At 41.5% G+C, this 16,209-nt stretch overlaps 1 protein-coding gene across 7 annotated transcripts in view; it reads left to right on the plus strand.

Moving 5' to 3' along the window:
- The window catches only part of phactr4a (phosphatase and actin regulator 4a), a 28,571-nt gene extending 13,735 nt beyond the window's left edge, over positions 1-14,836 (plus strand). For all 7 annotated transcript variants that reach the window (XM_026346765.1, XM_026346767.1, XM_026346768.1 and 4 more), the window contains 12 exons: positions 1,206-1,376; positions 1,474-1,554; positions 1,652-2,761; positions 5,135-5,503; positions 7,914-8,493; positions 9,681-9,925; positions 10,465-10,633; positions 10,924-10,979; positions 12,732-12,793; positions 12,901-13,038; positions 13,435-13,511; positions 13,684-14,836. In XM_026346765.1, the coding sequence (XP_026202550.1) occupies positions 1,206-1,376; positions 1,474-1,554; positions 1,652-2,761; positions 5,135-5,503; positions 7,914-8,493; positions 9,681-9,925; positions 10,465-10,633; positions 10,924-10,979; positions 12,732-12,793; positions 12,901-13,038; positions 13,435-13,511; positions 13,684-13,699 (3,074 nt within the window). In that variant the 3' untranslated portion in view covers positions 13,700-14,836. The remainder of the gene's footprint in view (positions 1-1,205; positions 1,377-1,473; positions 1,555-1,651; positions 2,762-5,134; positions 5,504-7,913; positions 8,494-9,680; positions 9,926-10,464; positions 10,634-10,923; positions 10,980-12,731; positions 12,794-12,900; positions 13,039-13,434; positions 13,512-13,683) is intronic.
- The last annotated feature ends 1,373 nt before the right edge of the window (positions 14,837-16,209 follow it).

A 16,209-nucleotide genomic window follows, 5' to 3' on the forward strand; every position in this document is an offset into this window, starting at 1 on the left:
TTTCCCCAAACTATTGTTTTTGCAAATGTACACTTTTTGTCTATGAAAAGCTTCGCAGGAGTCTTAAGAAAATATAAATACGTTTTATTACTTATATTGTGTCTATTCTGAAATTATAGATTTTCAATTAGTTTACATGCAAACAGCATAAAGCTACAGCTTACTTTTCACTAGTGCTCTTAGTGATGATGGTGTTTCTGAGAAATGTATATACTGTATTCTCATATTGGTTCACAGTTATTGCACAGATGTGATTTTTGTTTTGTTTTTTAAATGTGTTTTTGTGTCAACGGGGCCACCTTCACACTGTGTGTCATAATGCTAAGTGTGACTGACTGATCTAATGACAAAATGAGCTCACCTTCTTCCTGTACATTTCATAGTGAAACAGCACTCCCTCTATGCACTCAAACCACAGGCTGTCTGTGCAGTTCTTCACTTGCTGCTATGTTGCACAGTTTTGTGTAACTGAATGCAACTCATCACCTAAGAATTGAGTGGTTTCACAGCCAGAGTCTATTGCTATTCAGTGGTGTTGGAACAACTGAGGAATTTGAAACCTTGTGTTCACAGTTGTGTGCTTATATACCTACTTTAACCCCCCCAGTTCTATTTATTTATTTTTGTAGCAGTTTTAGTTGCATTGCTTTGGAAAATGAAAACATTTAATAACATGATTCTATACCTATCAGAAGAGTGGCAAAAGTCACATTAATTCACACCTCTTTGATAATAATACCAGAAGAGGCTGTGCCCATATTTCAGTTTGGCTGACAGCCCATATAGCTTTGCAGGCAGAAAGAGATGAATTTGCACCAGCCTTGTTTGAAGGTTTGGTTCTTTTATTGTGACAGATAATGGATACATCAGCTTAGAGCTCAAGGCCAGCCCTGTGTAGGCACACACTCATCTAATCAGGAATCTGACCTAGTGACTGTTGCTGCCAGAAAAGGTGGAATATTTAGAAACACTGGCCTGTATGTCAGCCAGTAAAATGCCATTTGTTTATTTCCTAAAATCCATACATACACATTGATTTGTTTATTGAAAGCTCATACAATAAAGGAAAATGAGGTTCCTTTTCTGTTTTTTTGTAAAGCCATATGTATAGTCATTCTTCTTTTTTTCAAAGAATAAAAGTCAAAATGTTGTACAAGTCAAACTTTGAGCCATCCCTGTTATACCACTGTGTCATTCTCACACAGATGATGAGGTTGACCTGCAACACAGCACAGCAGGGGGAGAAGAAGGAACTTCTGGTGGGGGGACACCTCCAAACAAGCGCAAAGGCAAGTTTTCCAAAATGGGAAACATCTTCAAACCCTGGAAATGGAAAAAGAAGAAGCCAAGTGAGAAGTTTGCTGAGACATCTATAGGTAATCATGCTGCCACAGTCTACATCTGTTTTGTGCATTTATTAATGGTTGGTTGATTGGTTTGTTGTCTGAGTGATAAAATTATTTCCCTTTTCAGTTTTGGAAAGAAAGATTTCTGTTAGAAAAAGTCGCCAAGAGCTGATTGCCCGAGGGGTTCTAAAGGACATTCCAGAGAATGGTAGGTACAACTTTTTTAATTACTTTCTTTATTTTCTAGTATATTCTTTGATTGAAACACTGACATTTGATCTGCTGCATGTTTCTTCTTGGAACAGACAGCAACAACGTGAACAACTCGAAACCTCCACCAGTGAAAAATGGTCACCCTGTGCCAATCGACGTGGACAGGATTTCAGAAGCAGGGGTACGAGTGTCTAGGGGAGAGTCTGACATGAAGGTGAATCCCATCAGACTCCAAGTGGATGAACGTCGAAACAGAGCACTGTCCGATGCCTCCCGAAGTAATCGAGCACCTCTGGATGTGGACTCTCACGCACGGCTTTCTCTGGATGTAGATAGACGAATCCGTTTGCCATCAGATGTTGACAAGAGAGGATCTTTACCCAGAGGACCTCCTCAAGATGATAGGTACCGCAGAGAGGAGAGGAGAGATGCAAAAGATGACAGGGAAGACAGAGGAAGGAAGGACAGGGAAGATATGGAAAGAAGAGACTGGCGAGAGGAAAGGGAAAAGGACGGTGCCGAGCGCAGAGAGGACAGAGACTTCAGAGAAAGGAGAGAATGGAGAGATGATCGAGATAGGAGAGATGATAGGGCTGACCGAGACAACAGGGAAAGGAGAGATCGTGATGAGAAGGAACAAAGAGATCGCGAGGAGAGGGAGAGGAGGAATCGGGATGAGAGGGAAAGGAGGGATCGGGATGAGAGGGAGAGGAGGGATCGGGATGAGAGGGAGAGGAGGGATCGGGAAGACAGGGAGAGGAAAGATCGGGATGAGAGAGAGAGGAGGGATCGGGACGAGAGAGAACGCAGAGAGCGAGATGAGAGGGAGAGGAAGGAGTGTGATGACAGAGACAGGAGAGAAGATAGGGATCGGCGGCTTGAGAGGGAAAGGAGGGAAAACAGAGATGACCGAGATAGAGAAGACAGGGAGAGGAAGGATGATCGAGATAGAAGAGATGACCGAGACAGGAGAGAGGACTGGCTCAAGAGAAATGAAAGAGAGTGGAAAGATGAGCGGGAGAGGAGGGAAAAGCTGGATGACCCACGGCCTATAGCTAGGCCTATGTCTGACATAAGCTTGAGGCCTTCCCTGCAGAAAAGCTCATCCGAAGACAACAAGAAAACACGACCAGCCTCAGAGGCTGACCGGAGGAGCACCCTGCCTAGATACGCCCCAGTTGCAGAGTTTAGAGAACAACCAGGTAAGAGCTGTCCTTGTGTTTATTATATGTGTTGAATTATACTAGCTAATGGTTCTATTAATTTGTCAGAATCTAAGTCTCAATGTTATCAAAAGAAGCAGAGTTGTCAAATTATTTTGGTTTTACTTAGTTGATTATGATGTTTGACAACACTATGAATCCTGAATGAGGCACAAAAAACAGAGAATCAATCCGTGTTTCCTGTGGATCTAGAGATTTTACGGGAAGGCAATGATTTGCGCTTAACTGGTACAGCTTTGGCCTGGGGGCAAGTTTCATACTCTTACTGCCTCTCTACTGGTGTATGGCAGGGCTTAGTTCTTGGTCTTCTACTTTTAATACTATACTAAATCCCTAGGTTCCATCATCCAGTCACATAGCATTTGCTATCATTGCTATGCTGACGACACACAGCTTTTCCTGTCCTTTACACCAGATGACAACACTGTACCCATCTTTCACATCTCTGCATGTCTCTCTGACATCTTTGCTTAGATGAGAGAAAGGCATCTTCAGCTAAACCTGTCTAATACAGAAGTTCTCCTAGCTGGCCTTGTCACACCACTTTTCAGATCTCTGCACTAGCTTCCTGTAGCTGCCAGCATCAGGCTCAAAGCCCCGACCCTTGAGTGTTCAACTCATCAGAACCTGCCTACCTGAACTCCATTATTCAGGTCTACAACCCGTCCTGTCCGCTGTGCGTGGCCAACAGACAATGTTTTTCGGTCCTCTCACCTCACCTCAGAAGATCCTTGGCTAAACTTTTCAGCTCTGTGGTTCCACAATGGTGGAACCATCTCTACACACTCTGCCTCACTCCTCGTCTTCAAATCTGCTGAAAACAGAACTCTTCCGCAACTTTCTCTGCACTTGAATTGGTTTAGATATTTTGCTTGCCTTGTACCTCTGTCGTTTTGGATAAAAGCATCTGCCAAATGACTAAATGTAAATCTGCTAAATGACAATTTAATAGCAATTTAAAAGCACTTAGTATATAGTACTGTTTTGGGCAGTTGAGGCATTTGATTAGAAGATTGATTGAATCAACAGGTCGCCATGGATGAATGGTACCAGTTTTTATCTATCAAGAAGTGTTCCTTTTCTCTGGCTCCTCATCTGCTTGGATGGTAAAATCCAGTTCAGTTCTGAGGACTAATTTAAAGTGGGTTATGCTGATATATGCTTGTGCATCACAGCCCAGGCTGATGTGTGCATACACAAAAATTACATAGAGGTTACATAGAAATCATGTGGCGCCAACAAAGGCATGTTTTTTTTCCCGATGCTGGTGCAGACTGTTGATGGCAATGAAAAATTGGAGCAAGGTAAATAAAGGCTTGGTGATCCTCTCCTCCCTCGAACAGTAGACACATTTCATAGTTTGAGCAGCCATTTTCAGAACAAACGTTCTTCTCGTGGTAATCCTGCTTTTTATTACAGTCAATGAGAGAATGCAAATGATTGTAACTCTCTCCAATCTAGGAGCTAGACACACTTCTAATTTATGAATGAATGAATGAAAGAATGTTAACACAGTTACTTTGGCTAGAATAAATTTACAAGTCATACCTAACATATTCCCTTTCAGTTGAGCTGCGGGATGATTTACTGCTTTAATGTGCTGTAAACAAAACATTGTTTTCCAAACAAACTATTTTTACCCAGTGAACTTACCTACTCAGACAAGGCACAGACAATTCATATTGAAAAATTGTACTTGTATTGTATTGTATTGTATTGTATTGTATTGTATTTCGTGAAAAGCCAGGAGGGATCAAGAGTATGTCTGTGGTGTGTATGAGGGAGTCAGACATTTTAGAACAAATGCAAGGCTATTGTTGTCATCAGTGCAAAAATATGAAGTTAAGTGTTTACTCAGCCTTAAAGTTAAAATGGTGTCTTTTCTTGTGTTGCATTTTTTGCCAGGGTCAGGTCAATGTGTGAGATTAACACACACACACACACTCTAACCCTGCCTCGTGGGTAGCGTGAATCCTTTTCTTAGTAAACAGTCAATCGTTTGTAGTGATGGGTAAATGATTCAACTATAACAGTGGTTTCTAAGCTGAACCAGCAGGCTCTGACACATGGATTTATGGGTAGATGAAATAAGGGAAAAACGGGTCATTATGATTCTTTGATTTTTCTGCATGTCTGTCGTGTATAAACTTCAGATTGTCTTATTGATCTGCTAATGACTGTAGAACCATCATCAGAGATTAACTCTGTATACGACCTGCTCCTTTTCCACCTCAGCTTTGTCTTGAGTATGTGATTTCCCATTTGTGTTTTCCATATAGCAACAGTAGAACACTTGCTGCTGTGACATCTTTTTTAATGTCTGTGTTTCTTTTGTGTGTAAACCTTCTGTAGAGTCTGCTGGTGTCCACTTCGTCCACGACCCTTCTCCAAAAGAAGAGACTCCACAAGACCCTCCTTTATCCAAACAGGCTCTGCTTCCCCCAAAATACCTCAGCACTCCTACTGCTGAGTCCACGAGGAGTCCAACCCCTTCCTCTTCCTCATCCTCATCTTCCTCCTCCTCCTCGACCTCTGTTCCTGTAGCTGTGGCCAAGCCGCAGAGGACGGTCTCTCTAATAGCTGATGACCCACCTCGACCCTCCCTCACCGCTCCATCCTCAGCCGACTCAGACATGCCACCTCCTGTCCCTCCCCATGCTAAGCAGCCTCCTGTCCCTCCGCCCAAACCCACCAACCGCAACAGCAACCCTGCACTGCTTGGTGAGTTTAACATCTGCTCCTCAGTTGAACTTCTCTCTATGAACAGGTGCTTAGCCTCTGAAACCATTAGTCAAACAAGCTCCGGAATGAGCTTTGTAGGTTTCATAGTAGAGAAACTTAAGGTTTCAGAAAACAGTGGTATCAGATTAAATATCCTCTACAGAGAGCTGTAGACTACGTTCCCTCATTAACATCAACAAAATGTGTTAGCAACACATGAGAGAAACTCCACAATAGATTAAACCTTGGGCAAGTGGTATCATTACACTGCAGTTAAGCAAAGTCTAACAAATAATACACTGATTAATCAGCAAAGAGTTGGTGCTCTTCTGGAATCAGTTTTCCTGTCTAAGAACCCCTTTTGACTGTGGAAACGCAAAGAACTGGTATAAAATTAAGCACTCAATCTAAACTACCCTGCAACTGGCTTGGTGGAAAAGGGGTGTTATTCAGTTTTTGAGTTGGTTAAGAACAATGCTGGGAACGATTGTTTGAGCTTAACAATGTTAAAGTAAAACAACACTATTTCATTTTTCCCCTCCCTTGATTTAAAAAGTCAGGTTTCATCCATATATTTATGAATCGATGGTTTTCCTCAAGGTCAGTTCAGTGAGTTTCTTATCTGTCATGATCACATGTTTTCAGATGTAAAGCACCATTTACTGCGGGGTGTGAAAACTAAAGAGCATGTACCACTAGCTGTGAATATGCTGCTGTTATTGGCAACTTCATATTTTAAGAAGAAAACAACTTACACATAGTACATTTCCCTTTCCAAATGTTTAGTGCGAGAGGAAGAGATTTGTTGCTGTGGAGGTGTTTTCCGAGGAGTTGCTAGTGTGCAGTTTCAGTTTGTACAACTGTAACTCTCTGGAGAGGACGTGCACCAGCTTGTCTTTTCACCTTTTATGCAAAGCCAGCACTTCTCTAGTGGTTAGATAGAAACCGACTGGCTTTTAGTATTGGGTATCCTTTGTTCCTGCATGCCGCAGCTGCTCTTATTTACAGCCCATCCCAACACTGTGTGTTAGAAACAGTGGCTGTTGCAGTGACACATTCCACCACCATTTGTCAGGTGAGCTTTGATTGCTGCATACACGGGTATTCATGAGTACAGAGCAGCTGGTTCTATTGGTATGTCACTGGAGATGTACAGTATCTATTTCAGTCCATACTTAATTTAATACAGGCAGTCCCAGTAAAACATACACATGGAATAATGTGGTTTCTGCTTTTCCCATTTCCAGTGTGTTGGATGCAGCCTCAGTTTCTTTTCTCTTGAGACCTTATTAACACTATGCTAAATACATCATAAGCATTGTAGCTCTCATACTGAGACTTTGAGAGTGACACAACATTATTTTAATGTGGCTTCCTTAGGTTTTCTCTGGTCACCTATTCTAAATGAAACCTAGTTTACTTATCGGAAACCATTAATAACAATATCGGTATATCTGCAGTAACTTATATTTATTATTATTAGTATCTTGTTTTATCACTTCAGATGACATAAGCAGAAATATCAGAAAACCTTCATAAAAAACGTAATGCCAGTAGGAAGTGCCGTGCTGTAGTCATAAGTCGTAATGAGAAGAATTAGATAAAGTGTTTATCCAGAGCTTTATCTCCACAGAAGTTGTTTATCTTCCGATAATCCATCATGTAGACTCTGCCTCTGGACAGCGTAAAACCCAAGACAAACAACAGCCCAAACCACCCTCTTGAATTTATCTCCCAGCTTGGAATGTAAACTCGGCCCCATCCCTGACATCTCCACTCATTTTTGCCAGCTTCCTCATTGAACAGGGGCTCTAAGGCCAGGCAGCCTTGTTACTGGACCAGCTGGAGACGCCAGAGTGAGCTTGGCCCCTACCTTTCTCTACCTATGTACCTGCGGCACAGGGCTAGCCAGACCTGTTCAGGTACCCAGCAGGGCACCACATCTTCAGTGGTGTCAGTCTTAACAAAACCAGCGGACTGGTGGTTTAGATTGCAATAATAGGACCACTATATTGTCACATGGCATACTTCAACTCCCTTATAACACCATTATTGCATTGCATGTGTATTGCAGCCATTGGAGCCATTTACATCTCAACTAACGTATTGTAAATGCTGCATGGATGTTGAATTGTACTAAATGTTCATTAAAGACCTTTGATACAGTTGTCTGTTAATCTGTACGTGTCACCCTCGACTGACTCAGCAACCAGCTCAGCCGTAACAGGAGTCTCTTCTTTTCTCTCAGACTGATACCATTACAGACATATTTTTTGCTTGCTTTTGTTAAAACTAACGTCACCCTCTACAGAGTAAATGTGCATCATCATGTTGTGACTGAAGAATATGTTTGTAACTACCATTGTGTGTAACCAGTACTAATTATTGTTGCTGACTGGTTTATTCACAGCTGAGCTGTCACAGACTGGCAGCAGTGTCATCGTAGTCCCAGTTCCAGTCCCAGCACCAGCTAAACGTTCTCCACCAGCCCCCCCAAAGAGGATGACCCCCGTCGCCAAGCGCAGTTCCTCAGATTCTTCTCCTCCCAATCAAGTCCCAGACTCCTCTACCTCAGACACAGCGGCTGCTCATGTACCTGTGCCCCCTGCTGTCCTTAAAGGAGATAACAGCGAGGACAAGACAAACACAGCAACTCCCCTGACCTCCACTGAGACTGCACCACCATCGCATGTACCTCCATCTCCTCCCAGGGTTCAGTCGCTTCAGCCCAGCACCACCTCCTCTGGTCCTGTGCCCACCGTGCAGACCGATCCTCCCAGCCCGACCACAGAGCCTCCCAGCCAGCCTCCTCCAGTACCCCTACACATCCGCATCCAGAGGGCCTTGGCCAGCCCCGGACCCATTCAGCCCCACTCAGATAGCTCCCAGAGGGCCCACTCACTACTGTTTGAGTCTCCTCCAGACATCCTTGTTGACACTGGGGGTACCTCACGGCACTCTCTGCCCATCTCCATCGAACCTCTTAGGCTGTAAGTGTTTCACATACTGCACATTGCACGCACAACCAAACTGCATTGAAAGAAGTCAAAGTTTTGCATTTGTTTAAGTTAAATTGCTATAGCCTGACATACTGTTCAGTTACTGATTTTTTTATTTATTTATTTTTTTAAAAGAGGGGTAAACTAGATCTATAACCTGAAACTATCAGTCTATTAATCATTGACAGAAAAACATTTAATCATTACTCAAACTAAAATGTGACAAATTTCCAAAAGAGTCGAATGTGACACGTGATAATTTGTGGCTTTTCTTTGTTCTTTATTAACTTAATAACCTGGAGTGTTGGACTGATGTGTCCCCTTTATTTACAGGGAAATTGTAATCGACTTTTCAAACTTAAAATGAAGAATGTCAAAATTATTAACGGATGAATCCTTAATGAAAGTAATTATTATTAATTAGCTTCATGTGTCCACCTGTCAACATTTGCTTTTTTTATTTTAGAAAATTTACATGTACATAGTTCCAGTTTTTACTTGCATTATCATAGCAAATGAACAGTGTTGCAGTTCACTTGAATGTGCACAAACATTGAATTTTTCATCAAGGGGCGACATAGTGGAATTAGATACATGTATAACATTAGTTATATACAAAAAAAAAACAAGAGAAATGTAGATATATTTTTCAATAATCTGCCAAAGAACAAAATTGACACAAGAGATAATTGGGCAAATAAAATAAAGAGGCACAAACCAACCTTAATCTGGGGAGCCTGGCCCAACAGAAACTTTGGGTGGGCCACATCAAAGAGTCATCCCCCTCCTATCAATGTGCTGTTTGAACTGGGACAAAGCAGAATAAAAATATAGCCTTACCATGCTCTGAACAACACATATGTAGCATTTAAATTATAAAACAATGACTTTTTACGTTGACTTTTCAACAACACAATTAAAAATTAAGCAAGTAATAAAATCTGGTTTTATATTCTGTTTTGAGGATTAGTTTTTGTTTAATATTATAAATTCATCTGGCCAAAGTGTTACCTGCTACTGTGCCTAATAGTACTCGACTGTGTACCAGATTAGAACACCAAGGCACTTACATTAGTAGTTACTCGAAGGCTAGCCTTATTTTTACCTAACGGAAGCATGAGTCACGCTGGGCCTGTGAATTTCTTCAGCTGTTTCAAAGCTTTCATCTTTCCTTGCAGGCCAGAGGATGATGACTTTAACCTAGAGGAGGAGCTGCAGAAGCTTCACCCTCAGAGGCCTCTCCGAAAACCTGAGTTCGAACCCCGCAGCAGGAGAGGTATGATCGGAGACGACAGAGTGTCTGTCATCCCTGAAGGCGGAGGCCCAGGGGAGGACAGCGAGGAGGACTCAGACTCTGATGGTCCCATCTTGTACAGAGAAGACAACGACGACGATGATGAAGACGATGAAGAAGGCCCTCCAAGTAAGTCTGTCTTTCTTATACATGTGAGTGAGGTGGTGGAGAAACAAGTGCTGTGGTGAGAAATTGATTAAAATTGCAAGCACTCTCAGAGGCTAACCAATTAATGACCAATATTTAACATGAATTCTCATTTCTCATACACTGGACGTAGTGATAGCAAAATTATCTCTAGCTATAGAGACAACATGTGCACTTCTAGTGGAATTACAGTAGATTAAAAAAGAAGTAATGTAAAAGAATTAGAACAACTAGACATAATCACATAGTTTTCCAAACCAAATCATGTACCAGCTAAACCAAATCCATGACTAGATCCTTACTTCTGAAAGAACCTCTTTTTCTATATATAGTGATACGACTAGCCTAAGTAGTTGAGATGTTCACCAGCATTTTCAGTCTTTTGGGACCCCTGTCCTGACTTTTTTGGAAACTTGCTGCTGGCATGAAATTCAGAAAAGAAATTCTAACATTTGATAAGCTGTCTTTGTACTATTTTTAGTGGAATCAGGGTTGTAAAATATGGGTCATATGTGCAACAGGTGGTCTGGCGAGCCGTGTGAAGAGGAAAGACACGTTGGCCTTGAGGCTGGAGAGACAAGAAAAAGAGAAAGAGGAGAGGAACGCTCAGGATAATCACAGTGACATGAGTTGGCAAAACAGGGAGCAGTGGGTGGAAGTGAGGAATAAGATCGGCACTGCACTCACACGGTATGGGACTCGCATTACATCAGCAAATGAATGGACATGAACATGATGCATATTCTCACCGTAAAATTGGATGTGGCACATCAGTGCTATCCATCTACTATAATAGCTACAGGTATCATACAGTTTGATCACATCCATTATTTATAGTGTAATCCATAGAGCAATCCCTCCACTCCAATGATGAAGTACTCCCATGTTGTTTGTTATGGAAACACAGCTTCCCAAGAAGAAATATGTGTCTTTTTAATTGATCCATATCAGCCTTTAAAAGTGGCTTTTTCTGTCTTCAGGCGGCTTAGTCAGAGACCAACAGCAGAAGAGCTGGAGCAGAGGAACATCCTTCAAGGTAAAACTCTCTCCATCCATCCCCCATTTTTTTATTCAACTGAGTTTATTTACATTTGATTTCTCAGCACCACAATGTCACAAAGCACATTTGTCATTCTTCTCTTCTCAGATTAAATCAATAGTCTGTGTTAGTCTTTTCTCCACAGCTTACTGGAAATGACTTAACACTTAGTATGTTGAAGCCATGTGTCTGCACCACAAACAGTGGTATTTATAAAGAGCAAGAAAAAAAGAAACTTTTTTTTAATTTTAGCAATGAACTAAAACTAAAAGTTTCCTAAATAGGCGACAATAGGTGACAAACAACAAAAACAGTTCACACACTTAATTGTGAATAACTTTGGTAGTTACTCATATTGTTTTGAGTTACTACAAATGATCAGTAAACAAGCTTGTTTGTTTGCATTGCCGGTCTGGACATAAATTCATTAAAATACACTGCCCATCCAAAAACAAATATTTCACTGTAATATTTTGTTGGACGGCCTTTAGCTTTAATTACTGCACACATTCACTGTGGCATCTTTTTAATAAGCTACTGCAATTTCAACATTTATTCTTGTCCAGAGTTGCATTCATTTTTCGTCAAGATCTTGTATTAATGATGGGAGAGTCGGGCCACTGCACAAAGTCTTGTCCAGCACATCCCAAAGATTCTTAATGGGGTTAAGGTCTGAACTCTGTGGTGGTCAATCCATGTGTGAAAATGATGTGTCATGCTCCCTGAACCACTCGATGCAACCAGGCGTTGTCATCTTGGAACATGCCCGTGATATTGGGAAAAATATATTGATGGAATAACCTGGGCATTCAGTATATTCAGGTAGTCAGCTGACCTCATTCTTTGGACTCATAATGTTGCTGAACCTAGACCTGACCAACTGCAGCAACCCCAGATCATAGCACTGCCCCCCTTGTACAGCAGGCACTAGGCATGATGGGTGCATCAGTTCACCCTCCTCTCTTCTTACCCTGATGATCCCATCACTCTGGAACAGGGTAAAAATGTTAAAAAAATAAGAAGCTACTCTCTGCATCAGTTAGGGTTAAATAACTTGTTGGCAGCTGAAAAATAATCATCTATGTAGTAATTATCCAACATGAGACTCTTAACTATCTTACCTGTTGACTTTTTTACTTTTTTTTTTTTTTGATTGGCTGTGCATAATAATATTCAGGATGTTTGTCGACTGTTATCTGTGGCAGTCTTTCGCACTGTGCAGTAGGTTAAAAAATCAAATCAAATGGTGCAGGATGATCTACAAACAACAACAGGTGTCACTTTAAACAGTGTGACATATAACCACTACACGTGCAGACAGGACGTTAGACAAAATAACAGCTTTGTAGCACTTCCTTGTTGCCGAAACACATAAGGTCAATATGCATCTTAACCATGGACATAATAAATGTGCTACACATTTGGAAGGTTTTGAGCAAAGTGAACTAAAAACCAGCTGAGTTGGATCCCAGAACCAAGTATGAACACAGTACTCCTCAGAATCTGTCAACATGTTTCGATCTACTATTCATACCACAACACTATGTCTCGTTTGTCCTCAAATAACTGAACCTGGACGATGCTATGCAGCCGCGCTGAAACAATGCAGCGCCTTGTGCCGAGAGAAGCGATGATTAAAGCCTCTCGTTGCTGCAGCGTGCCAACGGCAACTCGGCTGAAATCTACCTGACCGGCTGCAATGTTTATCCCCCCACTCATTTTCATGGAATGTCTTTTCTCCTCCTGTAGCCAAGAATGAAGCGGATCGCCGATTGGAGAGGTCTGAGATCAAACGGAGGCTCACAAGAAAGGTCAGGATGCTTTAAAGTAACCGTATCATACACTTACTAATACGCCCGTATTGTCATCATTGCTGTTACAATGTGGAATGTGACACCTGCCTTCATTCTACCACCAGCTGTCCCAGAGGCCAACTGTAGCCGAACTCCAGGCGAGGAAGATCCTTCGTTTCCATGAGTACGTCGAGTCCACACATGCCGAAGACTATGACCGGCGAGCAGATAAACCATGGACCAAGCTCACTCCTGCTGACAAGGTGGGATCACACATTCAATACATCTCTTTATTCTAACAGAGCTCTGAGAAGTGAGGCCAAGTCCTTCGCAGCTGTAACAGCATCTAGTCTTCAAGCATTTGCATTCCAAGCAGATTGAGTATCTCAACAAGAATGCAGTCCAAATGCAGCTTAGTGGCTTGTCTGAGTTGTACCAAGGAATTTAGCAGGTCCAGCTTGGAAGATAAGTAGAGATAGATGATGACAAGATTAGAATTAGTTTGACAAGCTTTGAGTTTGTCTAGTGTTCTAATAGTGAAAACGAGTCTAAATATACAGAGCTTTGATCACACACACTTCTTCTCTTCTTTTGTGCCTTGCTATAAATGGATAAAGCCATTCCTGCTGAAGTGCTTTCCTTTTCATGTCTCCTCTCAGGCTGCCATCCGCAAGGAGCTTAATGAATTCAAGAGTGCCGAGATGGAGGTTCACGAAGAAAGCAGGATCTATACCCGGTCAGGCTTGTGTACAGCTGCCATTAATAATTCACCTCCACTGTTCTTGAAGTTTATTCATCAATAATTTATTAGCTCTGTTTTCTTTTCTCTTTTGAGGATTTTGCTGGTAGATTTCTTTATTTGCATAATCTAGAATAACTTCTTGATCTTTACCCTCGCTTTCCTCCAGGTTCCATCGGCCTTAGCTGCCCACGCTGATCAGGAAAGCACTTAGACTGACAGGAGTCCTTATCTCAACTATGAACTGATATTATGGCTCATTTGGTTCGACTTTTTTTTTTTTTTTTTTTTTTTTTAATTACCGATACTGACCACTGTCGCTGACAACGAGAACCTAAGCGGACAAAGCCCTGAATCAGATCAGCTGCCAATAGTTCTCACACATACTCCATAAACTGAGGAGAGAAGGAGTCTGTTGGTGCGTCCGCGTTGGAGATGTGAGGGCTGACACTACAAGAATAAGAACTTCCCTTGCCTGCTACCCATGTGCTGCAGGTTGTGACAGACTTCCAGCAGACAGAAAGGGAAGGAGAACTCACCACACTCTCCCTCTGGGGAAATCACTCTCATCACACCTTCACCTGCCTTTACAGCATATGCTTGCCCTTTCTCGCAGAACAGGAAGATATGACAATTAACAACATGAGTGTTGCTCCTATGGTTCCAACAACTAATCTGGACTCTCTTGAAACACTATATATTTGTGCTGGTACTTCAGATGTCTACCTAGGATGCCACACAGCATCAGCCTTACTCCTCATACCATCTTTTGTACTTTAAACTACAGCAGTTTCTTATTTAAACCGCACTTGTTGTTTCTCATTAATCAACAGCTCAGATGTCTGTGTGTAAATCCACAGAGAATTCCAAACTGATATAACGTGCGCTTTACTGTATTTTCTTTGATTTATATGATTGTCATAGAGCACATATTACTGGATTATTGTCTAATAAGGCACCTTATGTTTCTGTTGTGGGTGTATTGACATCGTCAAAGTTTTGAGCCTCTAATTGTATGTTTGCAATTAAATAATTAAAGCAGGAAAATGTACGTATTTTTATTTTCTGGCTGTTTTATGGTACTATGTTATATGCAAGTCAGTAGTTGGCTGCAATTGTATAGAACAGATATGTAGATTTGATTAACTTCATATTGATGGTGACATGTTTTAATTGTAAAGTATATCTCAATTGTTATTTCCAACAGTAATGGTACAAATATTTTTTTTTTTATACAGAGGTCTTTAACACTTTTTTGCAACTGCACTGTATAAATGAACAGTCAAACTCTGAAATTAAAATATTCTGTGATTTTCATTTCAGATTGTGTGATTATTCCAGTCTCCTCGTCCCTTTTAATCCTCACTATGGACTCTTAAACTCACCAGATGAGGGCAGTGTTATATAAACTATGTGAAGCTCAGGCTCAAAACCAGTTCTCTTCTAGTTGAACTCTGGGTTTGTGAGGCACAATGTCTCAAACTGAAGAATCATTTCCATCACATAAATGCAGCTCACATCTTTCTGAACAAACGTGGTGTTTGTCTTGTTAAGCTCCCCCGTGATGCTAATGAGCAGCACACACACAACAGGGATTCAGCTCCCCTGCTCTTCACCTTCTCATTGTAACTCAATGTCAAATGGTTCAGGACTGATCACAGAGAAACCTTTAACCTGGTGGTGACCTCCTTAGACCCTGCTGAGCAAGTTGAACATAGCTGAATCCCTGTATGTTCTCGTGCAATCAGTTCATAAGTCCTAATGAACTGAGAATAGCAAAGGTGTTGTCGCCCTGAGAGGCACAGGTACAGGATATTTTGTGCCTTGTGGCTGCAGAAACAGGAACTATCGCACTACACTTGCACAGGGAGCTCACATGGAGTCAGATATCATGAAGGCTGAGAATGGAGTCAGTTCGCGCCAAAAGCAGCAACCAATGAGAAGAAGGCAACACCTTGCCCGTTCCTTAATGTTCTGTATTCAGGGTGTGGTCAGGAAGAGAACAGCCAATCAGAGTTTGTGAACTGACACGCGCTGTTTGTCAGGGACAGAAGATCAGGATCAGGCTTTATTCATTTACAGGTGTTCGTTTACAGTTGTACTCATTTACTGCTAAATAAGTTTGAGACCGAATATCTTTTCCTATTGCTTAATTAAAAGAATGCGCAGGACTTCTCACACATAGTCGAAAGTTTGCTGACAGATAGAGCTGAAGTCCAACAAATTGGACGTGATGAAGACGGAGAAGTAAAAGATTAAAAAAGGAAACAGAAGACAAACAGCGGACGAGTGCAGTGTGGTGACGACAACAAGCAATACAAAAGGTAAGCACACACCTGTTTCATCAAAGTTCTGCTGTTGGACAGACTAAAGTGTAAATGAATACATCCCTTGAGCAGGATCTCACAAAAGCTATGCACACGAATTAAATGTATTGTAATAGTGATTGTTGTTAAATGTATCTGTGTTTAAAAAGTTGATGTTGTGTTGTTAAAACTGTGTAAAAAAAGGGAAGGTAGACAAGTACTGATGTATGCAAGCGTGACACTTAATCCAACAGGAGACAGACACCCACCGTGCACAAGACATGCAGCAGAAAGTAGCACACATAGTTATGGGACATGCTCTGATAGTATTGACAGCACACAACATAGTGGCCTATCTGAACTTGACAGCATTTACCATGACATCACAG

This window comes from Anabas testudineus, chromosome 11 (genome assembly GCF_900324465.2).
Source record: "Anabas testudineus chromosome 11, fAnaTes1.2, whole genome shotgun sequence".
Lineage (NCBI taxonomy): Eukaryota > Metazoa > Chordata > Actinopteri > Anabantiformes > Anabantidae > Anabas > Anabas testudineus.